General features: G+C 39.7%; 1 protein-coding gene and 2 long non-coding RNA genes across 3 annotated transcripts; 1 reads left to right on the top strand and 2 right to left on the bottom strand.

Moving 5' to 3' along the window:
* Nucleotides 1-448: 448 nt before the first annotated feature.
* Nucleotides 449-2,085, top strand: LOC127979635 (uncharacterized). Its single transcript, XR_008158826.1, has 2 exons — nt 449-1,276; nt 1,768-2,085. It is a non-coding gene; the product is annotated as an uncharacterized LOC127979635 (long non-coding RNA).
* Nucleotides 2,086-4,598: 2,513 nt separating this feature from the next.
* LOC127979641 (uncharacterized) lies at nt 4,599-5,261 on the bottom strand. Its single transcript, XR_008158827.1, has 2 exons — nt 5,063-5,261; nt 4,599-4,944 (listed from the first exon to the last, which is right to left on the bottom strand). It is a non-coding gene; the product is annotated as an uncharacterized LOC127979641 (long non-coding RNA).
* Nucleotides 5,262-16,525: 11,264 nt separating this feature from the next.
* Nucleotides 16,526-26,116, bottom strand: LOC127979098 (tripartite motif-containing protein 16). The gene is made up of 7 exons (XM_052584242.1): nt 25,966-26,116; nt 21,343-22,221; nt 18,987-19,082; nt 18,611-18,844; nt 18,334-18,484; nt 18,189-18,248; nt 16,526-17,881 (listed from the first exon to the last, which is right to left on the bottom strand). Exons 2-7 carry the CDS (start codon nt 21,958-21,960, stop codon nt 17,310-17,312), a joined length of 1,731 nt encoding a protein of 576 aa, XP_052440202.1. The 5' UTR covers nt 21,961-22,221; nt 25,966-26,116; the 3' UTR covers nt 16,526-17,309.
* Nucleotides 26,117-27,937: the final 1,821 nt, after the last annotated feature.

Here is a 27,937-nt window from a genome sequence, read left to right as displayed (position 1 = left end):
GAAGAACTTTGTATGAAGACTTCATTGATAATGTAATTTTCATGAATAATAATATTCTTTAGAATCAATAGTGGAGTGAAACAGTGACGGTCTTGTAGATATATGAGTTTTGTTTTTCTTCAGTTTTAAGTTTAGAGCATTTAATTAAACATTTTATAAAAAAAATTATGAAACTGTTCTGTTCACACAGTATTTCAAGTTTTATATGTATTTCATTTAAAATATGTGTTGTATTTCGTCAAAAATTGAAATGTAAAATGTACATTTTATAAAGCATTTTTGTCTTTCAAAAATAAAAAGTTAAGTTACAGACTTGAACACTTTGACACTTTATTGAATACTTTTGATTGTAATCATTTGTAAAAAAACTGTCCCAGCAAACATTGGTCCGACGGCGACGTCGTGTGGCCGGCCAAAAATAGTCGCGGTAGGACGGCATAAATCGGTAGAAATACGTAACGCAGAAGATTTCCTAAAAATGCATTCAGATATGTTTGTACACGTTTATAGTTCTATGGGGTTTCATGTATAATTGTTTCTTTGACTTTTAGATAAATGTAGTTCAATATTTACCCGTGTTGTGAATCGGTTGTGAGAGGACGTCACCTAGTGACGTCATTTACACGTGCGTTACACGTCCATCATGACCCTCTGTGAAATCCTTGTGGAATATGCAAAAGCTGTGCTTACACCTTGATTAATACTGCAATATTTAATTAAAGTGCACCAAGTAGTTTTTAAGAGGTTTTAAAGAGGTTGTGAATAGACGTCCACTGACGTCTTTTAAACGTCTCGTCATGGTTTGTGAAAAGATGTCCAGGCAAGACTAGCAGGAAAAAAAAATTATATACAAAGTAAATATATTCACTTTATCTTGTTAAAAAAAAATTATAATCACAAAGAGCCCAGTGTGGGTAAGTGATTGCAAATCAATGCTGCAATTTAGTCATTATTTCAACCTGTTTTATGTATTTGTTGTTATTATTTTTATTGAATCTATGCATATACATGTGAAACAGATATATACCGGGTCACAATCTCGGTCTGAGTTGAATGTAATTGCCAAAACGGTGCTGCCAAGATAGACACAAAACATACTGATGTTTTCGTGATATTACAAAATCCCGCGATAGGATAGATTATCTCGCGAGATCTCGCTTTCTTGCGGAAGTTCCCTTCCGGAAGTTCCGGTATATTGAGCAGGCAACCACGAGGAGGAGAGGACTCGAAGAGGACTGAGATGTATCGATATAAATTATATAAAATCTACTGTTGTGTAAGTACATTTTGTATTATTTGATTAACGTGCTTGAGTTTTACTTGTTTGACACAAAGGAACCGAGAGAAATGATGCCCACCTTGTCAACTGAAATTCACTGAGTATGGCTAAAATTAGCTAACGTTAGAAGGCTAAAAGTTACTTATATTGATGTAATTTTTATTGGCACGCTTTAATTAATTATTCAGGGGACATCACAGCCCTCCTGTCTTATCAGAAATGTCCTGTTCACTTTCTCACAGTTACACTGTGAGTGTTTCTCAAGGGCATCACATTAAAGCGTAACACCTTTTGTACAATAAAAATAAAATCTAATGCTTGTTGATTACATTTTTTTCCTAATGTTTCATTTATGATTCATTCATCTTGATCCAAGGGTTTTTTTTTTAGCTGTAGACCATAAAGATATTTTGAAAAAAAGTGCATGTCATTTATCTCAAATGTTTTATTTTATTTATTTTAAAAAGAAATGTATTCTCTTGCCTCAGATGCTGTGAAAAGGTGGAGACTCTGAAGTGGATGCAGCAATGACAGAACACCTGAAGCTTGTTCCGGGAAGAGATGGGGGTGGAGGTTACAAGAAATGAGCCAAACAACTGTAGTGTGTTTAAGGGATATTTCACCCAAAAATGAAAATAGTCATAATTTTCTCACCCTCATGTTACGATCATAATAATTTTTCCTACTGTGGCAGTTAATGGATTGTGAGATCTGCTTGGTTACAAACATTCTTCCAAATATCTTTGTGTTTATGAGACAACTGTGTAAGTCAATGACAAGATTAAAAAAGAATTGATAAAAAGAAACCATATTTTAACATTCTAGTAGAAAACATTCTCAGAAATGTAATATTTGAATTCATGTCGGTTCTATACAGTATAAAATCATTGACACCACATTGATTTCATAAATAGCAATGTTTTCAAACATGTTTTATGATGAGGGTCTTATGTTTTATGATATTCTTGTCACATGACAACAATGGCTCCTGCAAGGTGTTTATGCCACATGTTCAAATATTAATAATGTTCTTAATATTATATGATTAAAGTATTTTAAAATAAATGCAATTAATATTGATTTATATTATATATAAAAAACATTAATAAACACTGCAAATATAAATTTTTAACAATAATAATGGACTTTAAGATTGAGTATTTCAGCACTTTTTATTCAGTGATGGCCCTCATTAAATCATATTTCTGATGAAAAAAATGGTAGGCCTGTAAACTTATTTCAGAAATCCAAAATGGATACAAAGATAACATTGAAAAACACATTTTTAAATATATTATCATCTTGAAGATTCTTATTTGTCATTGTCCCAGTAAAGCAAACATGAAAACAATATGGTCAGAACACAGAAAGGTATACAGGTTTGAAACATGAGGGTGAGTAAATGAAAGAATTTTCCCTTTATATAATAATACAGTATTTTTGTATTTAGTATTTTATTTTGGTTAACAGATGCTAAACTGTTCAAAAACAATAAAATGTGCTAAATCAGAAAATGCTTCTTTTTTTTTGCATATGTCCACAAATAATGTGTTATTGTTAGTGATGTACTCTTGATCATGCGCGTAATTTGCAGGGGGGTTACGGGGGTCATGACCCCCCCAAAAATCAGATCCAACTAATATAACCCCCTTAATATCATAACATCATTCAGATTAAAATAATATGAAATATTCAGAATTAATACTTTTGTTCGTTTTCTTTATTAATTTCATTTGCCAGCAAGAAAGATAGTATCATATTTTAAATAATCTGTAGTGTAAATTAGCATGTTACCTTTTACACAAGAAAATTATTCATATGCCGCGAGTGTAACCCCCCCAATGGTAGACCCAAAGTTACGCCCTTGCTCTTGATTAAGATGTTTTATGGATGTTCATGTCTGACTGGACCGGTCTTGAACTTCTGTCAAGATGTGTTAAACCTCAAGACATAATTGATTGCCTTTCACGATGTTACACAGTGGGCGTGTGATTATTTTATATGCAGGCTTATATATATATATATATATATATATATATATATATATATATATATATATATATATATATATATATATATATACACACTTAAACTATGCAGCAACGCATTTAAAAATCCAGAAGACAACGAAGTCCAGAAATCGGCGCATTTAGACGTCCAGAAGACGACGCATTTAGACGTCCAGGGACGTGCAGAAAAGACGTGCAGTTCACGTCTAAAAGACGTCGGTTCAACTTTCATTTTGGAACTATTTTTCAACCATGACGGGACGTCTCGGATGGACGTCTTTTCACCGGTCAAAAGACGTCCGATTGTTTGCTGGGGTGTTTCTGTGACGGCTGGTGAAAGACAGTCCGGAAACAAATGCGAGTTAACAGGATTTAATGAGATGAAGACAAGTAGAACAATGATACACAAAGACGATGGGACGATAACACTCCAGGGAGACGGTGGTTGGTGAGGAATCCAGCCTGAAGCAAGTATCCCAGAGTGCAGTCTGGACGATGGGGCGGGGCGACACGTTGGGGCGGAGCGACACGTGTCGCCCCGCCCACCTCAGCGTTTATTGGTGTACAGATGAGTGACGATTTTACAGCTTATTGGTATAGAGAATTATGACGCTATTAGCAGGATTGGAATGCGGAGGTAGACACTCAGAAGAATAAACTTTTAATATAAATTAAAAAGTGAATATAAATGTTGTGTTTTTGCATTTATTGTTGCATTTCCACAACATCCCGTATAAATACAAAGAGTTTTGGATTACGACGAACAGAATAGAAATAAATGGTCTACTCCCTCAACGGCTGTAGTGTAGACGCTACCTCGGCATTACTCGCTGGTTTGAAAATGACACGGCAATATTATGCGAAGTATGGTTATGTAGATAGTCATGGAGTACCTTGATTTATATATTCAAATTATATATATATATATGCGTGTGTGTGAAACAAATTGTCACCAGTCTCTGAACGTTACCAATAATATTCTGAACATTCCCTTGGCCCCTACGAAAATTTACCATGGTTCTGCTACAGTAACTATAGTAAAACTATGGTGTTTTTATAATTACAGCTCACAGTAATTAATATGCCAACAAATAATTTTACTACAATAAATCCATGGTTACTTTTTGCAAGGAAGGAACTATACAGGTTCTAATGTACTTGCCCCAAAACACCTTGTTACTTTCTGTTATTTGTTTTCTGAACTGCACTACTGAAAACCTCATTAATCCTCACAATCCTGTAACAACTTAATAAAGAATCCATTATGAGCAATGCATAGCAAATGATGTTATCATCAAATATGAGAAACGTGTTTTCCATAGCTTTTTTATTAAAACATTATACACTGCAAAGTTTAACTTTAAATTAAATCAATTAATACATCAAAACCAGTTGATCTCAGTCCATTCTCTATTTCCCTTCAATTAACTTAACACACAAATGTGTTTCATGCCGCAAAAAAAAAAAAAAACGGTCCTTGGAACAAAATCCTGTGTAAACAAAAGCCCAGAAGATCACCACGCCGGTCTCTTCCCTGTACCCTGGTGGGTTAAACTTGAAAAGGGCTCTGCACTGCAAGCATTCCCTGATGCTGTACATCCGTCTGAACTCGTTCCGGTCAGGAGACAGGAGGACAATTCTTCCAGTTGGCCACAACTTATAGTGTAAAGACAAAATACATGAAAGATAATAATAATAATAATACAAAAAAAGTTTAACAGCCTTCTACTACAAAATTCAATTGGAGAATGAGCATTAAACGGGGAAATCTTACTGTCTAGCCAGGCAAACTGTGCCGCTTTCCGAAAAACTTCGGAACACATCCCTTAACCATCTGCAAACCAGAGAAAGTGTCAAATATGCAGAGTCACCCGCCGACAAAATAACTTCCCTGAGGATTTCCAGGGGAAGCCGTTGAATCAAAAACATACATAGGTTTATTTATACATGTATATAAAAGTTATTAAACATTATATAAACACTGACTACAGACAACCGTGCTTTAAAACTCTCTAAAAACTCTATAGATTGTTGTCACAACTGCATACTCATTCTTTTATAATAACACTAATAAAATGTTAATATATACAGTACTGTGCAGAAGTATAAGGCATGTTAGTATTTTCACATTGAAAAAAAAAAACTGTTTTAAGCCAATTATTTATATCTTTTGCTGTTGTGTGTCAGTAGGATATATTAGTTTACATTTCCACACATTCATTTTGCCATTAATTGTAATAATCCAGTGATATATTTGTATATATTTGTATGCATGATCCACATGAAGATCTTTTACATTGAATATGAATATTTCTGTCTTATATGGTGAACAAAATCCACATTAGGTCGCAAACAGAAGTTATTTAAATCACTCGCTGCTGTCTGAAAATGAATTAAGCTGAAATGTTTTTAAATGTCTTTGATGCTGATGTTAACTGATAGCTATATATTAAATAATCCACAGTGCTGACCAATATAGTACTTGTACATAATACCAATTTCACATCTGAACAACTATGTAGCTGTAATAACTAAAATACCTCTGCATGTACACACATGTAATTATTAGTTGTTAATGAATGTATGTGCACAAATAACCTGCTTTGCTGGACTCTGCCTGAAGACATGGTGAATGGTGAAGTTCCTCCCCTCAGTGGTTGAGCTCTAAAAGAACAAATGTCAAGATATTGCTAGATATAGTACAGAGTAATGTTTCATGTAGCAACATTCAAACAGCTACATCCATTTGCGGAGTGAAGCTGTCCAGGAGAACAGAAAACCACCACCTCCTGATCATGTCATCCTGAAGAATAATAATAATAATAATATACACACAAATAATATATACACTCATGCATGTCTGTTCAAATAACTTGACAAATGTGATGCCATACCTCTGTAAAATCGAACCTATGAACTAAAGCCATGTGCAGAGCGTACTGTTACAATCCACAAAGAACAATAAAATTAGCTATTTATAACAATTATTAACAATAATTATTCAAATTGAACGTACCATGGATAAATAAATGATCGAACATCGCATTTCATATTATAAGATATTTACACAACCACTTTTGTGAGTAAAAGTGGTTGTGTAAATATCTTATAATTTACGGAATAGCGTTATTACTCTGCTGCTGTAGTTGCCACCGTTCTGTTTGTTTCAACGCAAACTGCCCCCTGCTGGCTCGGAGGAAAATGTCAAAGGCGGGGAAAACAAATATGGGCGGGGCGACACGTGTCGCTCCGCCTCGAAGTGTCGCCCCGCCCCATCGTCCAGACTGCACTCTGGGGTTACTCGCCTGAAGTGGAGTGTAGGTGGGAAGTCTGGGTCTTGGTGGCGTGAGGCAGCAGGAGAGAGTGGCACAGGAACTGCGGGGAATAGAGCCGAAGGTAAGTGTCTGTGGCTGAGTGATCGTGCGGAGAGCGGATGAGGTTCTGGGGAAAAACACAGACATCCAAACGCAAACTAACACTAAAGCCAGACGGGGGTAACATAACGACATGAAACAACGATCTCGCAAACACAAGACGTGAGACAAGCCATTATATAGGAGATGAGTAATGAGTGGCAGCTGTTGCTGATACAATTAACGGAGACGCGCACAACTAATAAGTGCAGACGCAGAACACACAGAATTCACCACAAAGTGTAAACAACCCGAGATCACGGTTTACCAACCGTGACAGTTTCTCTGTGGAACATTTTGGTCTGTCATTGTAATAATCTAGGAAAGATCTGTAAAACAATTGTTTATATAAGATTTTTTTATATATTGTATAAGTTGTTTTAGATATTTTACTAGTTTGACCTTTTTTTGTTAGTTTGCTTTTTACAGTGCTAAAAAAAAGCAAAGCTTGGTTAAAACATCACAACAGTGTTCCAAAGCAGGGGTTCCCAAACTTTTCCATTCCACGACCCACAAGTGTAATCTATTTCACGACCCACCAAAATATATATATATAAAAAAAAAAACTAAAACATTTTGTTGACATTTTTGTTTACAGACATTAAAATATGAAGTGTCCATAAAAACGTGTAACAGGCTCACTCTAGTGAATTGTAATCTGCGCTACTGTGTTTTGTCACAGAAAATGAACTCATGATCCTTCCGTGTGTGTCGCGAGAATGGAGCACAATCCAACACTTTTTTTTTTAAAAGCATAAGAAGCAAAGCAGAACTATCTAAAACAGTTTGGAGATGAAAATAATTGTGAAATAGGTTTAAAAATATATTATAATAAATAGATGTGTCTCGTTTTAAATAAACAAACAACAACAAAAAAATCTGGATGACATTTAGTTCAGGCAGAAATGTTCAGCGATATCTTCAAAAGATTTCTGAACTTTGGGAAATTTTTCTCTAAACAGAGATGTTACGTCAAGGAAATATTGTGCATTTTTGTACATTTTGTTATGTGGAAATGTTTAAATCTTGTAGTGTTACAGTTAACCCTGTGTTTGTGCCCTGCTCACACTGTACATGTGAAATGCTTTTTACAAACCGTTTCCCAAATGAAAAAAGTGCAGAGTTCAACCAGACGATTGAAATGAATAAACATGACCTACCTGAAACCGTTTTCGTAACATTTGAATTTTCTGGTGTATGCAATCTCATGCAGAATATAGTGTATTGAAGTGAGCAAGTTTTTTTCTCTTTAATAATGCGGACCGATTTAACCTTTTAATGACATTGATCTGGGACCTTCACTGTTATTACAACTTGTGTGTGCCCGCGCTTCAAAACACGCAATGCATGCAGACTTGATTTCAATTCGAAAATCACAATAAGGATATTGCAGTTCGTAATTAATGTTGGTAGGTTATATCTTTGTGACGAGTGGGGCAGGGCTGAGAGCCGTGGGAACAGAGCGAGGCCGGTGGAGTGATGAGTGACACATGCTACACTCACTGGTCTCGAGTCCCACGGAAGAGATCAGGGCCCGGTTTCCCGATAACAAGTTTTGCTGGACATTGCCATCAGATCAGAGATCACACCCATATGGTCCACTATAACCTTCACGTTTATGGCCTCGTCTCCCTTTCGCGATATGTACGGCTGATCAATCACTGATGGATTGGCGATAGTGATGAGTGTGCCATCCACCAGGATGTAATCCCCGGCATGGCGCAGAAGGGCGTTGGTGACAGTGTGGACGCACCTCCACACCGAGGTCTTGCATAGACTGTAGCCCTCTCCCACGACCTCAATGAATCTCTCTGTAGAAAAAAAAAAAAGAAAGAAAGAAAGAAAGAAAAAAAAAGTAGTGCTGGGCTTCAGGGCTAAAAGCAAAATTTTGCCGCATTAGCCTGGCAAGCGCAGGTCTGAGAAGGTCCAGCAGCTTCATTATGAACTGTCTTGGGAGGCAAAATTATTTTTTAATATAGCCACGTCTTAAGGGCTTAAGTTTTGCCGAATAAAAAAATTTACATGGACTAAATGGCTCCACGTCCGGCTCCGCGTCGGGCTCCGTCTTTGATTCAATACAATGACACGTTCGCTGCCATAGTCAGTATAGTTGGTTGCTTACTGGAACCCACCATGCCATTTATAGATCTTAGCCATTTAGAGACAAATTGTTTGCCAGATTTTAATTATCCAAAAATTGATTGTCAATTAGCTTTAATTACTACATTACAAAAAAGCCTACACTAACTACCACCACATAAAGTCAACTTCAAAAAAAGGCCTGTATCCAGTGCGAACATAATTTATTATGAGTCTTAAAAAATAACATAAAATCATTGTTGAGCCAAAACATTGTCAACATACCATAGTTTGACTTGCACTTCGCTGCGCTGATTTCTAAAGACTGCTGTACAGTAGCGTTTTGAGCTCAAACAACGCTAAGAGAGAGCTTACGAATGGTCCAGACCAACCTTACGAAAGTATGACTTACAGAAGATATACTTAGCGTACGAACGTGTCAGGAATCGTGCCATAAGGTTAAGAGAGAGGTTAAGGAATAGGTTAAGAACTACTTAGCGATAAGAACGTTTTGGGGAAACGAGCCCAGAAGGATACAAAAGAGGAGCGACGACAGTGAAGGGTGAGAGAGGACCAGTCCTGGGCTTTAGGGACGCGCTGCCGAAGATCCCTCGCAGCTGGGGTGAATCCAAAAATGAATTCCAAAGCATTGCTTGATATGAAGCTGTTTATAAATTCACTGTAATGGCTTCATGGGGCTTTTTGCTTTTATGAAATGGTTATTCCATATACACAGTAAAGTTTCACAGAATAAACAAGTCAGTCTATTGTTCGTTATCTGGCTCGGCTGTTCATCTTCTAAGCAGTTCAGTCAGTGTACTGTGTGAGTGCATGCATTACTCCGGGATATTGGTTTGTTTGAACTCAGAGGGAGTGTCAGCCACATTAAAAAAGTGAACAGCTTAAGTAATTTGTGGATTAATGCATAATAGAGATGCGAATCATTTAAAACGATTCAGTTCGATTTGGTGAACTGAATGATTCGTTCCCAAACTGGATATCCAGACTGCTTTTATTTGAACTCTCTCTCACAACAGACACGGAAGAGAAGACAATGCTGAATAAAGTCGTCGTTTTTGCCATTTTTGGACCAAAATGTATTCTCGATGCTTCAAAAAATTTACTATTTACTGAAACTTATCTCTTATATTGTCCTTCCTGAAAGAGCTGTTGGATAAGGTTCTTTCCCCTTCCACGCTCAAGGTCTATGTAGCAGTCATAGCAGCCTTTCAAGCTCCTATAGCTGGCCAATCGGTGGGCAGCAACAACCTAGTTGTTAGTTTTTTAAAGGGGTCTAGGAGGCTCAACTCAGCTTGCCCCATCACTGTCCCGAAGCCAAGGCATGGTTATGTACCTAAAGTGCTCTCTACTCTGTTCAGAGCACATATAATAACTCTATCAGCACCTCCTCCTTCAGAGTAAGACTAAGAGTTGTATTTACTCTGCCCCATCAGGGTGTTGAGCATTTGTGTTGAACGCTTTGCCCTGTTCAGGCAGTTGGATCAGCTCATAAGATGCTTCGGCAGCCGCACCAAAGGGCTTCTGGTCACAAAGTAGAGACTGTTGATGAAAAGGATAGTTGATGCTATTGCGCTAGCATACTCTGCTTTAGGCCTACAATACCCCATGGGTGTAAAAGCCCACTCAACTAGAGGCATCGCCTCTTCCTGGGCTTGGTCTAGCAGTGTGTCCATTGCAGTGATCTGTGTGGTGGTTGGCTTGGCCTCGCCATCCACATTTACCAGGTTCTGTAATCTGGACATCCCGGGCTTACAGGCTTCTGGTCACAAGGCAGAGACTGTCCAAAAGGATAGTTGATGCTATTGCGCTAGCATACTCTTCTTTGGGCCTACAATGTCCCATGGGTGTAAAAGCCCACTCAACTAGAGGCATCGCCTCTTCCCGGGCTTGGTCTAGCAGTGTGTCCATTGCAGTGATCTGTGTGGCGGTTGGCTTGGCCTCGCCATCCACATTTACCAGGTTCTGTAATCTGGACATCCCGGCCTTACAGGCCTGGGTCCTGTCTGCATGAATGGGCCCACAAACCACTGTTCAGGCATTTGCCTTCTTCCTGTATGCTCTTGGCCTTCACTGAGTTCCGAGGCAGTACTAAATTATCTTGGAACGATTATTTAAGGCTGGGCCGACTTGTGAGTTTGGCCCTATTGCCTCCTGTTGGGTTTCCCTGCAAAGTACTTGGTCCCTCTGGGCCCCCTTGGGTGCTTAAAGCAACACTATGTAACTTTTTCTGTGTTTAAAATTTGAAATATGTATATAATGAGCGAATACATCATAAATTAATCTACCAAACCACCATTTTATCTTAACCCAGTAGCCTGTTTGGTTTGTCTCTGCTGCGGAGTAACACACACCTGCATGAATTGCCATAGACATCAATTGGAGAAGAAATTTCAGTTACAATGTTCTTCCGTAGGATGAATGCAGTTTTGTTTATTAACTCCTAGAGCAGCAAAATGTACATAGTGTTTCTTTTATGCAAGTTCAAGTATTAGGTGTTCCTCTAGAATAGCACAGCGGATTGTAATGAATGAATGTGGCTGACACTCCCTCTGAGTTCAAACAAACCAATATCCCGGACTAATGCATGCACTCAAACAGTACACTGACTGAACTGCTGTGAAGAGAGAACTGAAGATGAACACCGAGCCGAGCCAGATAACGAACAATAGACTTACTCGTTCACGAGTGAAGAACCGGTTGCATCGGTTTTCGGATCATCAGTAGTTCTTTCGGACAGTTCGATTCAATAAACCGTTTGAAGAAAACGGTTCAGCGGTTCTTTTGCGCTCGACGTAATGGCGTCATTTGCGATGACTGCACTTGATTCAAGCCTTCGGTTTACCCGCCCTCATAACACTAGCACAGAATCAGTTCAGAATCAATCACCAAAAGAATCAGTTCAGTTCAGACGCCCTGTGTGTCGGTCTGCTTCACGCTGAATCACACATGCGCAGTATCATCAGCTCCTCAGTTCACGAATCGGACGCGTCTGACAGAAATGTTTTGCTCGTTATCTGGCTCGGCTCGGTGTTCATCTTCAGTTCTCTCTTCACAGCAGTTCAGTCAGTGTACTGTTTGAGTGCATGCATTACTCCGGGATATTGGTTTGTTTGAACTCATTATTACAGATGCGAATCGTTTAAAAAGATTCAGTTCGATTTGGTGAACTGAATGATTCGTTCGCAAACCGGATATCCAGACTGCTTTGATTTGAACTCTCTCTCACAACAGACACGGAAGAGAAGACAATGCTGAATAAAGTCGTAGTTTTTGCAATTTTTGGACCAAAATGTATTTTCGATTCTTTAAAAAATTCCAATGGAACCTCTGATGTCACATGGACTACTTTGATAATGTTCTTCTTACCTTTCTGGACATGGACAGTATACTGTACACACAGCTTCAATGGAGGGACTGAGAGCTCTCGGACTAAATCTAAAATATCTTAAACTGTGTTCCGAAGATAAAAGGAGGTCTTACATGTTTGGAACAGCATAAGGGTGAGTTATTAATGACATAATTTTCATTTTTGGGTGAACCAACCCTTTAAAGAGCAAATTTTCTAGTGACATTGTTGCAAATGTCATGCTGTGAGTGTGGCTCATGCAGAGGAGTAATGAGTGCATTGCCTCTGGGTAGCCTCCACGCAGAGACATCTAAATGAAGGCAGCCCTGCCCTCTCATTTCTCCTCTCTTAGAGATAGAAACAGTAAAGCCACAGAGCTAAGCAATCAGGTTTCCCTGCTGTCCCCACTGCACTTTGATAATTCCAGTGTGTTTTGCATGTGAGGATCAGCACCTCTCGTTACATTGAGCATCTCTGCGTTCATTTGAAAGCCCCAGTATCTTCCTGTTTCGCTCGCTGGTCCCCTGCTGCACCTATGTTTCACCCCTCCTAGATTCCTCGAAAGAAGAAATGGCAAATTCACAGTTTGAGCGGTCAGGCTTGGGTGATTTAACACTGACACACATCCCGCTTGCCTCACTTGATCTGCCAGTGTGTGTGTGCTACACGCAAGGATCAGCGCCCCTCGTTACATTGAGTGGCACAATCATTTTAAGTGATTGGAATGAAATGGACAGCTTCGCATTTGTGTGTACATCTCAGAGGCTGCTTTCAATGTGAAAGTGTGAGTCTGTCCATGCTATCGTCTTTCCCCCCTTCCAGTTACATTGTAGAAAGAATCAGCAAACTCACATGTTTGTGCGATTGTGCTTGAGTGTTTAACAAATGAGGATCAGCATCACATAAGGAACGAAATAGGTTACAGATTACAAGTTACCCTACTTATAATTCAATAAGTAGTGTAACTTTTCAATTATTTATTAAAGTAACTGATTACATTTGTTTACTTTTTGATAACTTTTCAAAATGTTTAATGTTTGCTACTGTTTATCATTTTCAAACATGCAAACAAGACAAGGTAAACCTTATAGTAGTGCTCAACACACATTACTGGTCAGGCTTTCGAAATCCTTCACTTGAATTAAGAATATATTTCAGTTTTAAAGTAGACATTGGATGCAAAATTCACCTTTACTTGGTGTTTGCATATAAATGCATCTTAGCGATGTGTGGACAAAACCACCCTACAATTTAAAAATCCATCCACTCCATTATTGATCTGCCAAAATCCTAAACCGCCTCAATTATCAAGTTGTTTTGATTTTTCAAGCAGTATGATGTCATATTGTTCAGGCCCCACCCACAACCGAAGATGTACAGTACTGTCCAATATTAGCAAATTTTTGCCCTCATCCAGTTCAAAATCCATCATTTTCTCCACACTCCAGCAGCTGTAGTGACAATGTCTTGTAAGCAATGCAAGTGTATTGTAGTGTTGTGATATAGAAGAACATAAGAATCTTAATTTTCTCCTGCCATCAGAGCCACTGAGCACACTTTATATTTTTTTGTGATTCTTTGCAAATTGCCTTTGCACCTCCATGGAAGAAAGGGGCGGGTGAGCAGAGCTCATTAGCATTTAAAAAGTAAATTTGGGCATTTTAACATGGGGAGTCAATGGTATTGACTCCCTTTTGGAGCCAGTCGATGAATTGCAGTTTTAATAATTTCCATGTTGGTTTTACGAGAGAGACCAGAAGGTAGCCGCTTGGTTGTTTTACACAACCACTGAGGAATTTTAACCAAAGTATGTTGCAGACCGTTCAGGAAGACCTTTAAGAATCATACCAACTTACAGAAGATCAACGTCCCCTTTGAAGTACAGCCACCACAAAATCAGACTTGCTTCTAGATCATTCTAAGATTAAATCCATATTTAAAAATATTTAATTAGCTGTGATACCGTTTTTGAAATGAAATCTTTATATAGCTATGATAATGCCTTGGGGGGGAAAAACTGTTAATCTTTTAAAAAAGAAGCATAGCTATACATAAACCCATATAAGAAATAAAAGAGTTATTAAATAAGCCTGTTCTAAACTCCTGAAACATTGGTGTTTCATATTTTTGAGCAGTCCCAGCAATTTATGATATAAATCAATTGAAAATTTTCAAATGTTTAAATCTGTATGTGTGAAATAAAGCAGATGTAACCCCCTTTGAAATCCTTAACATTTGCATAAGTAGCTGTTATTTTATTACACATTTTTTCTCAGCAACTGTAACTGATTGCAGTTACTTTTATTTTATAATTAAATTACGTTATTATGTTACATGTAACTAGTTACTACCCAACACTGGCTACAGTATATATTATATAATACATTTCCATATAAGGGAAACTAGTGCTGATATTTTTATATATACTTTAGCATGTGCATTGACCATATATGGTAATATATACTGATAAATACAAATATTTAGAAATGAAGACAAAAATAGCATAATGTATGTAATAATCAAAACTCCATAACAGGGACGTGCACAGGAATTTTGAGGGGCAGTTGCTCTGATCTAAAAAAGGGCACTCACCCCCCCCCTCACCCCCCCCCCCTCACCCAAAAAAAAATATATAGGCTATATGAAGGACTGTAATACTATAATATATTATTAATACTATAATAATATATTATTAATACTATAATATTATATATTAATACTATTAATACTATAATACTATATATAATATATTATTAATACTATAATACTATCAAAGTTTTAAAATGACATTGTGAAACCAGCAAAAGAAGCGTTGGGTGAGATGCGGAAGAAATAGTCCAGACCCACTTTATATTAAGTGGCCTTAACTACTATGTACTTACATTTTAATTAATCATTTAGTACAATGTACTTATTGTGTACATACATGTTTTTACATTGTACTTATATTTAAAAAAAAAAAAAACTACATGTAATTACATCTGTATTTAATTTCTGTAATTACATTTATAATTACACTGTTGACCCATACTTTACACCTTATCCCACCCTTACCCATACCTCCAACCCTCTCCCTAACCTTACCCCTATCCCACCTCAATAGCAGCAAAAGTGTTTTACAATACAATATGAACACAATAAGTACATTGTACTTATTTTTTTATGTAAGTACATAGTAGTTAAGGCCACTTAATATAAAGTGGGACCAATAGTCCTACCCACAATAGCGATTAAGTACAAAAACCGAACGAATCCCTTTAAATATATCATCTGATCGATGTCTTGAGGTGTGGTAACCATGGTATAAGAGGAATAATTGACTCCGCTTCGAGTAATGACCGAATCACCACCTCAAGTGTGCATTATTTTTCTAATAATTCAACGGCCCGTCGTCAATTATTCCTTACTTGAATCACAGCTTAAATAGTGTTTTGACATCGACAACCCAAGTGCATTTTACCTCAAACTTGCGTCTAGTTAACTTTCTAAAGTAGCAATCGCTTCTCGGGTCGACATAAACACACTGACAAAATTATATTCAGAATTAAAAATATTTGTATACCACTTTTTAATGTGTGATTGTGTAATGGTTTTCACGAGATACCAACCTTTCGCAAACTTGCTTCCAACACTCGTTCTCATGGAGACGCGGTGTGCACGGAGGGGAGGGCTGTGCGCGCGCGAGTAACGTTATGTGAGAGAGACTCGCGAGTGAGAGATGCAGGGAAATGGCAGTGGAAATGAAATGCAGCTGAACGCTTGCTCTATGAAAGACATTGACAAAGACGAAAACTAAGGACATTTAATCTATAATTTTATTTTATTTTAGTTAGCTTTGCCAAACACACATTACAGTTTTGGTTAGTTATCGTTTTTTGTAATGCCTCGTTTTTATTTTTATTTCAGTTAACACAATTTTTCCCAACTAGTTTCCGTTTTTTTGTTCGATTTCGTTTACGATTATAACCTTACTATTACTTTTCCGACAACGTTGAGTCGTCTCACCCGACAACCGTGACAATCGGACAATCTCCTTCTAAGGCCGCTCATGCAGGCTCAGCTCAGGTGCCGGTCGCGTGCAGCGCTGCAGCCACGTAAAGAGAGTTTGCCCTTCCCCTACCGACTTTCACTTTCGGAAGGGTGCCCGAATATGGAAGTGAATGAGGCTTTGCGATTTTTTTTATTTATTTATTTTTTCTCTAGGCCTACGTGAAATTCTGCATCCATTGTACGATTTTTTTAATTTATTTTTTTTCCACCTCGGAAGGGCAACGTGAGTCGAGAAGGGCATATGGGCAGTTGCCCGGGCAACCTGAGCAACCCCCCTGTGCACGTCCCTGCTCCATAATCATCGGGAAGAAGGAGGCGGGAACTGGCGGACAATCAAATAAAGACTTTAATTACAAAAATAAACAAAAACAGCGCATCAGCCCCTCACGGACGACTGATGCGCACAAATAAAAAGCAAACATAAACTAAAGCCCAGGCCTGGTCCTCGTCCTTCACTGTCGTCGCTCCAGTTTTATATCCTTCCATCTCCTCCTCCTCGCTCGTTCCCACATCTCTTGGCCCTGCCCCACTCGTCACAACGTAATATTCATTGGAAAACTGATGATACTGCATTTTGATGCACTACCATAATATTTCACAAGTTCGTTGCCATTGTTTTTTTGTTTTGTTTTTGTTTTTTTAGCTGAGAGTTGAAAACTGTTCAACTTTGGGCAAATCGTAGCACTCATCATTGTCACTTTTTTACTCAGTCGTCCAATTAATGGAGGAGGACAAATACTTCAATCATCCCACTTGTTTAACGACTGAACAAATATGGAGAAGTCAATATTGCTGGGTACTTTCTTCAAAACGAGATACTATACGTAACTTCCATAGACATTCCAAATAACATCAACCATGTAATACAATACAACTTATATTTCAGAAATTTAAACACGCATAAAATATTGCCGCAATCCCACAAACATGTTAATGCATTATTCTATGAAGAGTAGAGTCCTACTGAAGATCTGAAGCTCTTTACTCTTATCTATTTTATATCTAATCAAATCTGTTACATCAACAAGTGTGTATTGTTACTAAGCAGCAACATCTGTCAAATCCCATTAACTATTTTAGGCAAATCAGCATGTGCAGAATCCAAGGATCATCTATTTTATGTCACACAGTTTCGCTGTTGGATATTCAGCTGACCCAAATAATCTGTACATAAATGGAAAAATAAACCTAAACCCAGGATAGAGCGGCTGAGTGAATGTGGTCTGAACTCTGTGGATGAGGGTCATTGTGTCAGAGATGCTGTAGAAGGACAGAATTCCGATATTGTGATCCACATACACTCCTATTTTACTCCTATTGGAGTTGGACACTGCAGGGAGTTCAGTCTGTTTGTTATTTTCACAGAATGTGTAACTGGAAGGAGAGCAGATTAAACTCCAGGACTGATCATTACTTCCAAATTGGCTCTTATCACCCCATGCCTTTCTGCTTATACTCTGATAAGACACTGATACACAGACACAATAATCCCCACCCCATTCTACCTCCCAATAGCAGCGTTCACGCACTCTCTCAATACACAACACCTGATGCCAAAAACTAAATCTGTCTGGGTGATCAGGCCACTCTTGATGTGTTCCAGTGTAAGTCACAACTCTGTTCCCCTCCTGCAGATGGAGGTGTTTATGCACTGTGTTTGGATCCAGAGTAAATCGACAGAAATCTGATGGAGACAAAAAACATGATGTGCACCAAAATCTGTAGTTTCAATTATTAAAACATTAAACGCATCTGTTAGTTTTCATATAGACAAAATGTGATGGATGTTGTTATGGACGATATGCATGTTGATATGAATGCTGATAACTGCAACTTTTATTTTAAAACACTGATGTAGTGCATTCTGATAAATTTGCCAAATGTGCAAATCTTCATGTTTTCCTATATATCTGAAAAATTCATTTAAAAAATGCAATAATGTTATATAATTTTTTATTGACAACAATCCTATTTTTTCATACATCACTTACACTGCAGGAAGTCTTTCCTGCTCTCATATTCTGGGGTGGGAATGATCTGAATGCATGTCACTGTAGAAAACAACACACATGAAATACAGTTTTAGTGTAAAGGAACTAGATAGATAAATAGAATAATGATTCTCCCATATTTTACCTCTTGCAGAAAGTTTTTCGGTCTCTTCTCTGCAGAAATCCTCCAGTTTCTGTCGCATTTTAGAGACTGATTTTCCTACAACATCCAAAGAACTGTCAGTGATGCTGGGACCATCTGGAGATCCAGGAGGAACAGGGAGAGACTGGAAACTCTACACAGACACAAAAAAACAGAGAATATAAGACAGAAATATTTCATAGAGAGTAAATCATCCTCAAGTGTCAATAAAATCTGTAAAAACTCACAGTAATGAAAAGACTGAGGGCCATTGTGTTACCTGGAGGAAATAGGTGTGATTATGTGTCTGTGAAAGGTGTTGTAGTTCAGCATCTCTTCTCCGTAGTTGAGCAATTTCCCGCTTTATTCGCTCTATAAGTGCTTCAGCTCGACTCACTACAATCTTTTCTCGATCTCTGATCTTCTGTGTGACCTCAGAGCGTCTTCTCTCAATGGAGATGATGAGTTCAGTAAAGATCCTCTCACTGTCCTCCACTGCTGTCTGTGCAGATTGCTGTAAGACACACAATACAATCAGCTCTTACTGCTTCTCACACAGTCTGCTGTGCATCAGTGGGACTGAAAATCACCCTCAATTACCAACTGAAGAAGAGTCTTAACTAAACCAGCGCTGCTGCTTTTTCCTCAAAACTCACCTTATGAGTCTTCACAGCCTCTTTCAGCTCCTGAAGCTTCTTCTCTCGCTCCAGGATTTGCTGCTGGAATTTTCTCTGTGTCTGAACCAAGTATTTCTGTAGGACAAAAGCAGCAAGTCACAAAAATATACTGGGCCCTATCTTGCACCCAGCGCAATTGACTTTGTACACCGACGCATGTGTCATTCCTATTTTGCACCCGCGCAAAGCGCGCTTTTCCCTCCACAGAAGCACGTCGCTAAACTAGTGAATGAACTTGCGCTCCCTGAGCGGTTCAGCGCAAAAAAGGAGGCGTGTTCCGGCGCAAACAATCCCTGGTGCTATTTTCCTGTTCCATTAAACAATTGCGCCACTGACCAGAAAAAACCTAGACTAAAGTCAGTGGCGCGTTGCGCGTTGTTCCTTATGCTATTTTAAGGGCGCATGCTTGACCATAATGTATAGCGTGCACAACGCGCATACACTTTGCTCATGTAATCTACACAGATGCAACAGTTATTTTTGCAAATCATAAATTGTTACACTAAAAAAATATTAACACTTGAGATGACGGAAATCATTGTGGTGTGCCACGAACATGTGAAAAAATAGGCATAAATCTAGCTTACAAATTATTCAGGCTAATTGTAGTAATTAAGGATCAGACATGTTTGAGGTCATATATGTATATAAGGACATCTGACAAATTGGTTTGTCCGTCAGGAACCAGGAAAAAAAATCGATGAAACAATTGTGGCTATTTCCTCCCACGCTTGTTTAACCGACACTATTTTGGGTGGGTTTCTCCCATCCCCATACAACACAACTTCTCTGTCTTTCACTGCTCTTACAAGAACATCAGTCTCCTCGGCTGTGAACCGCTCCTGGCGTGCGCCTGGTAAATACGCCATAATAATAGCAATCCATAATGGAACTTGCGCACCTGCTTTTAAAGGGAATGTTGGATGACCCTCTGATTGGTTTATTTCACGTTACGCCCAAACCACACCTATGAATAATGAAGCTACTTCAGACCAACCCATTTTAGATTTGCGCCGGGCGCAAGAGCCATTTATCCCGCCGGGAAAATAGCAACAGCGCCGAGACCCGCCCACAAAGTTACTTGCGCTTCGCGCTTTGACACTTGCGTTTCAGATCGTTAAAATAGGGCCCACTGACTGAAAACAAAAGTTCAAATTGTTTTTGTACCACAGAACTGGATGAATGACATTCTTAACCATGAAAAAGCTCATAAATGAATGACTTCCTGCTATAGTCTAGAAGTAGCTGGGGGGATAAGTCTAGTTGTTAGGCTAACCCTAACCCTAAAAATGTAAATCTACCGCTATTAATGATACAATTTTAAGGTCATGTGAAATGTGATGTGTTGTTGTTGCAACCGGTGTTTGGCAGTAACGCATTACTTAGTAATGAGTTACTGTAATTTGATTACTTTTTTAGTAATTTTTTAATGCATTTAAAGTTTTCAAAATATTAATTAGAGTATAGTTACAAGCCGAGGTCTCTAAACGTTACTGCCACGTTTAATTTCTGACAGAATGCAGTGTTTTATAATCTAGAGATTGTAAAAAGGATGTAGCACACGCACTGACGAGTCAGGTGCCAGTGGATCAGAGACCTTCTCCCGCGAGACATGACACAACAGAGTACACCGCGTCAGACAAGACTTGATAGGCGAGTGCAGAGACGTGTGTGTGTGCAGGAAGTGGTAGAATAAAATGATTCAAGGGATTCACACAAAATAGAAATATCTGAACATAAAATATCTAAAACACATGAATTGTTATTGCACAAAAGCTCCATGAACTAATATAAAATATAAATGATTAACAGGTGCAATTGTATGCGTAGTTTCTATTTAAGCTATAACAGGTGCTTGTAGCATTGAGCAATGCAGTGTTGAAATTTGCATGCAAACAAATCCTCTCATTAAAACGCACAAATTGTAGATAAAGATTTATTATGCATATATCTGTTGCGTTATAACATAGATTTGTGAGATTATGATGAACAGAGATGTCTTTTAGAGATTATAAATGAAGCTCTCTTTGCCAAACCATGCACGCAGCATCAGCAGCTTGCTTCAGTTAAAAATAACAGTGTTTTGTGAATGTTGATGCTTTAATAACAAATATTTATCGGGAGCATGTATGCCGGGACTTCATAAATTTCAAGGAGACAAAAAAGTAACGTAGCTAGTATTGTAACTAATTACAATTTACTTGTGAAATTAAGTAATTAGAACAGTAACATGATTACTTTTAAAAGGAGTCAGTAATCAATAATTTGATTACATTTTTAGTGTAACTTGCCTAACACTGATCACAACAGACAGAATCAGACTACAATGCCATACCTGTTTCTCGGTCCTCTCCACCGCACTTGAGACAGTTTTGTGGTTTTTGTGTTCATCCACCACACAGAGCACACAAATGCAACACTTGTCAGTACGGCAGTAAATGTCCAGGAGTTTTTCATGTTTCTGGCAGATCATCTTCTGCAGTCGTCCAGTGGCGTCCATGAGATTGTGTTTCTTTCCTTTGAAGAGATTCTCATGTTGTTCAAGGTGGTTTTGACAATAAGAGTTCAGACACACCATACAGGACTTTACAGCTTTGAGTTTTCTTCCGATGCAGACGTCACACTCCACATCTCCAGGTCCAGCAGGGACAGTTTGGAGTTCAGTTTTCTTTAGTTTCTCCACCACTTCAGCCAGCATGGTGTTTTTACCTAAAGTAGGTCTTGGTCTGAAGGTTTGTCTGCACTGAGGGCAGCTGTAAAGTCTCTTCTCATCCTCTTGATTCCAGTGGCCTGTAATGCAGCTCTTACAGTAACTGTGTCCACAGGGAATGGCTACTGGATCCTTCAGCAAATCCAGGCACACTGAACAGCTGAACTGCTCTGCTGAAACACTTGCTTCAGCCATTTCACTACATGCAATCACAGACAGAGACACAACACAGCTAAACAGCATGTGATGTTCCCCCTAACTGGAGAGAACTAGAATCATTTCCTGGTTCTCTGTTTGAGAGACGTGGCAAATGCCTGTGACATACAAAAGGCTTGTTTGCATAAGGCTTGATCACTGATAATGCAACCATAACATATTTCAGTTACATACAGAATAGACATAAATAATTTCTCACAATCACCAGCCAGACTGTCCATAAGCTCCCCCAGGGGCACTCCTTACTACACCTTTACCATTTCATCACAAACTACATTTCCCAGTAACCTTTATAATGTCTGTGCTTGATTTATTGTGTTCCGTTCATTGTTTCCTGTATGCGTGTTCCCAGTTGATGCTCTAGCTTGCTTACTCTGAGTGGCGTATGTTCCTGTTTCCCCTATGTTGATTGCAGCTTGGCTTTTGGCTTGGATAATCTGTGTTTGTGTTTGTAAACTTTTGTGCTTGCACTTGTGAAGCATGTAAGAAAGTAGGTAATGGGGGCGGGGTTATCTGACTAGGTATATCTGGGCAGATTAGAGGGAGATTAGCTTTTTGTACGGTATACAAGAGTTTTTATGGGTATGTGTGATTTACGTTTTAAACTGTGAGTTTCATATCCTGACTTGTTCTTTGTGTACAGGTGAATCTCAATAAATTAGAATGTGGTGGAAAAGATAATTTATTTCAGTAATTCAACTCAAATTGTGTAACTCATGTATTAAATAAATTCAGTGCACAGAGTGAATTAGTTTAAGTCTTTGGTTCTTTTAATTGTGATGATTTTGGCTCACATTTAAGAAAAAAACACCAATTCTCAACAAATTAGAATACTTCATAATGAATAATAAATTATTTTTTTTTGTGAATTGTTGGCCTGCTGGAAAGTATGTTCATTTACTGTACATGTTCTCAATACTTGGTAGAGGCTCCTTTAGCTTTAATTACTGCCTCTATTCGGCGTGGCATGGAGGTGATCAGTTTGTGGCACTGCTGAGGTGGTCTGGAAGCCCAGGTTTATTTGACAGTGGCCTTCACCTCATCTGCATTGTTTGGTCTCTTGTTTCTCATCTTCTTCTTGACAATAGCCCATAGATTTTCTCTGGGGTTTACTTCTGGTGAGTTTGCTGGCCAGTCAAGCACACCAACACCATGGTCATTTAACCAACTTTTGGTGCTTTCGGCAGTGTGGGGGCAGGAGCCAAATCCTGCTGGAAAATTAAATCAGCATCTTCAAAAAGCTGGTCAGCAGAAGGAATCATGAAGTGCTCCAAAATTTTTAGTAACACTACAATCAATAATAAGGTTGTGACACTGTCACAAAAGAGACTTCTTGTTTTACTTCTACTGCAATGGTTTTATGTATAATAGAGTTCTCTTACTAGAGTCCTCTCGTGTTGCATAAGATAGCTTACACTATGGGAACATCAATTTTCCCTGAGAATATTGAAGCCAAAAAATTAATCTTTCATTTTGCATTAATTTAAAACGCATTGCTGCTCAAGCACGTGAGGTCCGCTCCCTTTCTGCTGGAACTCCATGAGGAGCTGACTAAAAGCTGGAAGACACCATTTTCTCTTAGGCTGCGGCCTACTGTCTCGTCGATGCTCTCCCAACGTGCACAGCTCGAAAAACAAAGGCTACCTCTCCATTCCTGCCGTCGAGGAGCCGGTAGCAACACACTTGTGCCCACCTTCCGCTGGATGACGCTCTAGGCCATCGCTGCCTTCAAAAGCCTGCAATGTATGCTGGCGCCGATACAGGATGGCTGCCTCCGTGATGTGCTCTGCAGTTGTTTTTGTGTTTTTGTTAGTTTGTCCTGTCTTTAGTTATATTCCTGCAATCAGTTTCACCAGGGACGAATTGCTGGACATTCGGCAAAACACATCTCCCGATATATCACCGGTTTTCGACTATTCTGATGTTTTGCTGGACATTCTTGTCGGCGGAGCGGCTGCGCTGATCAAGCGCTTCAGGACACGCAGACGGGGTAAAAGAGCTGAGCGCGCTCATGAGACTCAGAAAATGCGGATTTCGAACGCCGTTGCCTAGCATCCATCTGGCAAATCTCCGCTCTCTACCCAACAAAACGGACGAACTGCTTCTGCTCTCTCGGACAAATAAGGATTTCTCACACTCTGCTGCTCTGTGTTTCATGGAAACCTGGCTGAATGACGCCATACCGGACAGCGCGCTCCATCTGCTGGGCTTTCAGCTGTCCAGAGCGGACCGCGATGCAGAATCAACGAGGAAATCGCGCGGCGGCGGGACATGCTTTTACATCAATGAACAGTGGTGTACAGATGTAACTGTGTTAAAGAAGACGTGCTGCTCAAATCTCGAAACACTCTTCATTGCAAGCCGTTCTATTCGCCGCGGGAGTTTCACACGTTCATTCTGGTGAGTGTTTACATCCCTCCACAAGCGCATGTGAGCTCAGCTTTACAGAAACTCGCTGATCAGCTCAGCACAGACACAGAACAACAACACCCGGACTCTGTTCTAATCATTCTTGGGGACTTTAATAAAGCCAATCTCTCCCTTGAACTGCCAAAATACAGGCAGCACATCACATGTCCCACAAGAGACAGTAATATATTGGATCACTGTTACACAACAATAAAGGATGCATTTCACTCTGTTCCATGAGCAGCTTTGGGACGTTCTGATCACCTTCTGGTTCATCTTATACTGACCTACAGGCAGAAACTAAAATCAGCTAAACCTGTATTAAGGACTGTTAAAAGATGGACTAATGAAGCAGAGCAGGATTTACGATCTTGTTTTGACCTCAATGACTGGAGTGTTTTTGAAGCTGCTGCCACCGATCTGGATGAGCTCACAGAGACCGTAACATCATATATCAGTTTCTGTGAGGATATATGCATTCCTACCAGGACTCAACTAAATTACAACAATGACTAACCGTGGTTCACTGCAAAACTCAGACAGCTCCGTCAGGCCAAAGAAGATGCTTACGTGAAGGGGGACAATGTCCTGTATAAACAGGCTAAATACACACTGGAAAAGGAGATCAAAGTGGCAAAGTGGCAAACAGGTCTGTGGACGATGCAGTAAACATCCGACTGCATTATGTTCTGAAACACCTAGACAGGCCGGGGACTTATGTGAGGATCCTGTTTGTGGACTTCAGCTCGGCCTTCAACACGATCATCCCAAACCTCCTCTTGCCCAAACTAACTCAGCTCTCTGTGCCCACCTCCATCTGTCAGTGGATCAACAGCTTCCTGACAGACAGGCAGCAGCTAGTGAGGCTGGGTGAATACAAATCCAGCACCCGTACAATCAGCACCGGAGCTCCCCAGGGCTGTGTTCTCTCCCCACTGCTCTTCTCCCTGTACACTAATGATTGCATATGATAAGTCTGCTTACAGACAGTAGGTTAAAGAGCTGGCTGTCTGGTGCACTCTCAACAACCTGGAGCTTAACAAACTCAAAATAGTGGAGATGATCGTGGACTTCAGAAGAAACCCCCCTGCTCTCCCCCCACTCACTACCGTGAACAGACCTGTGACTGCAGTGGAGTCATTCAGGTTCCTGGGCACCACTGTCTCTCAGGACCTGAAGTGGGACATTCACATTGACTCCATTATGAAAAAGGCCCAGCAGAGGTTGGACTTCCTTCGCCAGCTGAAGAAGTTTAACCTGCCACAGGAGCTGCTGAAACAGTTCTTCTCCACCATCATCGAATCCATCCTCTGCACTTCAGTAACTGTCTGGTTCAGCTCAGCTTCTAAATCTGACCTCAGAAGACTACAGACTCCTAACTGGAGAGAACTAGAATCATTTCCTGGTTCTCTGTTTGAGAGATGTGGCAAATGCCTGTGACATACAAAAGGCTTGTTTGCATAAAGCTTGATCACTGATAATGCAACCATAACATATTTCAGTTACATACAGTATAGACACAAATAATTTCTCACAATCACCAGCCAGACTGTCCATAAGCTCCCCCAGGGGCACTCCTTACTACACCTTTACATTTCAACACAAACTACATTTCCCATTAACCTTTATAATGTCTGTGCTTGATTTATTGTGTTCCGTTCATTGTTTCCTGTATGCGTGTTCCCAGTTGATGCTCTAGCTTGCTTACTCTGAGTGGCTGATGTTCCTGTTTCCCCTATGTTGATTGCAGCTTGGCTTTTGGCTTGGATAATCTGTGTTTGTGTTTGTAAACTTTTTTTTACGATCTTGTTTTGACCTCACTGACTGGAGTGTTTTTAAAGCTGCTGCCACCGATCTGGATGAGCTCACAGAGACCGTAACATCATATATCAGTTTCTGTGAGGATATATGCATTCCTACCAGGACTCAACTAAATTACAACAATGACTAACCGTGGTTCACTGCAAAACTCAGACAGCTCCGTCAGGCCAAAGAAGATGCTTACGTGAAGGGGGACAATGTCCTGTATAAACAGGCTAAATACACACTGGAAAAGGAGATCAAAGTGGCAAAGTGGCAAACAGGTCTGTGGACGATGCAGTAAACATCCGACTGCATTATGTTCTGAAACACCTAGACAGGCCGGGGACTTATGTGAGGATCCTGTTTGTGGACTTCAGCTCGGCCTTCAACACGATCATCCCAAACCTCCTCTTGCCCAAACTAACTCAGCTCTCTGTGCCCACCTCCATCTGTCAGTGGATCAACAGCTTCCTGACAGACAGGCAGCAGCTAGTGAGGCTGGGTGAATACAAATCCAGCACCCGTACAATCAGCACCGGAGCTCCCCAGGGCTGTGTTCTCTCCCCACTGCTCTTCTCCCTGTACACTAATGATTGCATATGATAAGTCAGCTTACAGACAGGAGGTTAAAGAGCTGGCTGTCTGGTGCACTCTCAACAACCTGGAGCTTAACAAACTCAAAATAGTGGAGATGATCGTGGACTTCAGAAGAAACCCCCCTGCTCTCCCCCCACTCACTACCGTGAACAGACCTGTGACTGCAGTGGAGTCATTCAGGTTCCTGGGCACCACTGTCTCTCAGGACCTGAAGTGGGACATTCACATTGACTCCATTGTGAAAAAGGCCCAGCAGAGGTTGTACTTCCTTCGCCAGCTGAAGAAGTTTAACCTGCCACAGGAGCTGCTGAAACAGTTCTTCTCCACCATCATCGAATCCATCCTCTGCACTTCAGTAACTGTCTGGTTCAGCTCAGCTTCTAAATCTGACCTCAGAAGACTACAGAGGGTAGTCCGGACAGCTGAGCGAATCATTGGTACAACCCTCCCTTCTATTTAAGAACTGTACTTATCCAGAGTGAGCAAAAGGGCTGTCAAAATCACTCTTGACCCACACATCCAGCAGACTTCCTCTTTGAACTGTTGCCATCTGGTCGACGCTACAGAGCACTGAGCACCAGAACGACCAGACACAGGAACAGTTTCTTCCCTCAGGCAATTCATCTCATGAACACTTGACAATAATCGTGGAACCTATACACTTTATATTTATATACACATACACGTATTTTTTTTATTTTTGCACATAATATACATGTACATACATATATGCTCATTGTAATATACATGCCATACATTGTCAATTTGTATATTGTCATTCCTTACCCACCTATTTGTATTTTTTATTCCTTATTGTGTTTTTTGTTCTGACGCTGTTATGTTGCACTGCGGAGCTTCTGTCACGAAAACAAATTCCTTCTATCTGTGAACATACCTGGCAATAAAACTCATTCTGATTCTGATTCTGACAACTTCAGATTAGATCGGTCGCGCTTACACCACCGCCGGCCAAGCCACGTCAGCACCCTGATAGTTTTACGGTCCCCAGAAGCGCCACGGAGTTAGCTCTACAAGCAATATAGTTTGTATGTTTCTATGCATCTTCTACCTAACGTTAACGTCTTTGCTGTTCATTTCTTCCTACTCTTCCACATCTTATTCTTCTTACTTGGTGGCCACGGCCAGTGCAGCTGGCATCCAACTTAAAGGTGCATTGCTGCGACCTACAGTACTG

Source organism: Carassius gibelio, chromosome B19, assembly GCF_023724105.1.
Source record: "Carassius gibelio isolate Cgi1373 ecotype wild population from Czech Republic chromosome B19, carGib1.2-hapl.c, whole genome shotgun sequence".
Taxonomy (NCBI): domain Eukaryota; kingdom Metazoa; phylum Chordata; class Actinopteri; order Cypriniformes; family Cyprinidae; genus Carassius; species Carassius gibelio.
This window is presented reverse-complemented; position numbering and strand designations above follow the sequence as displayed.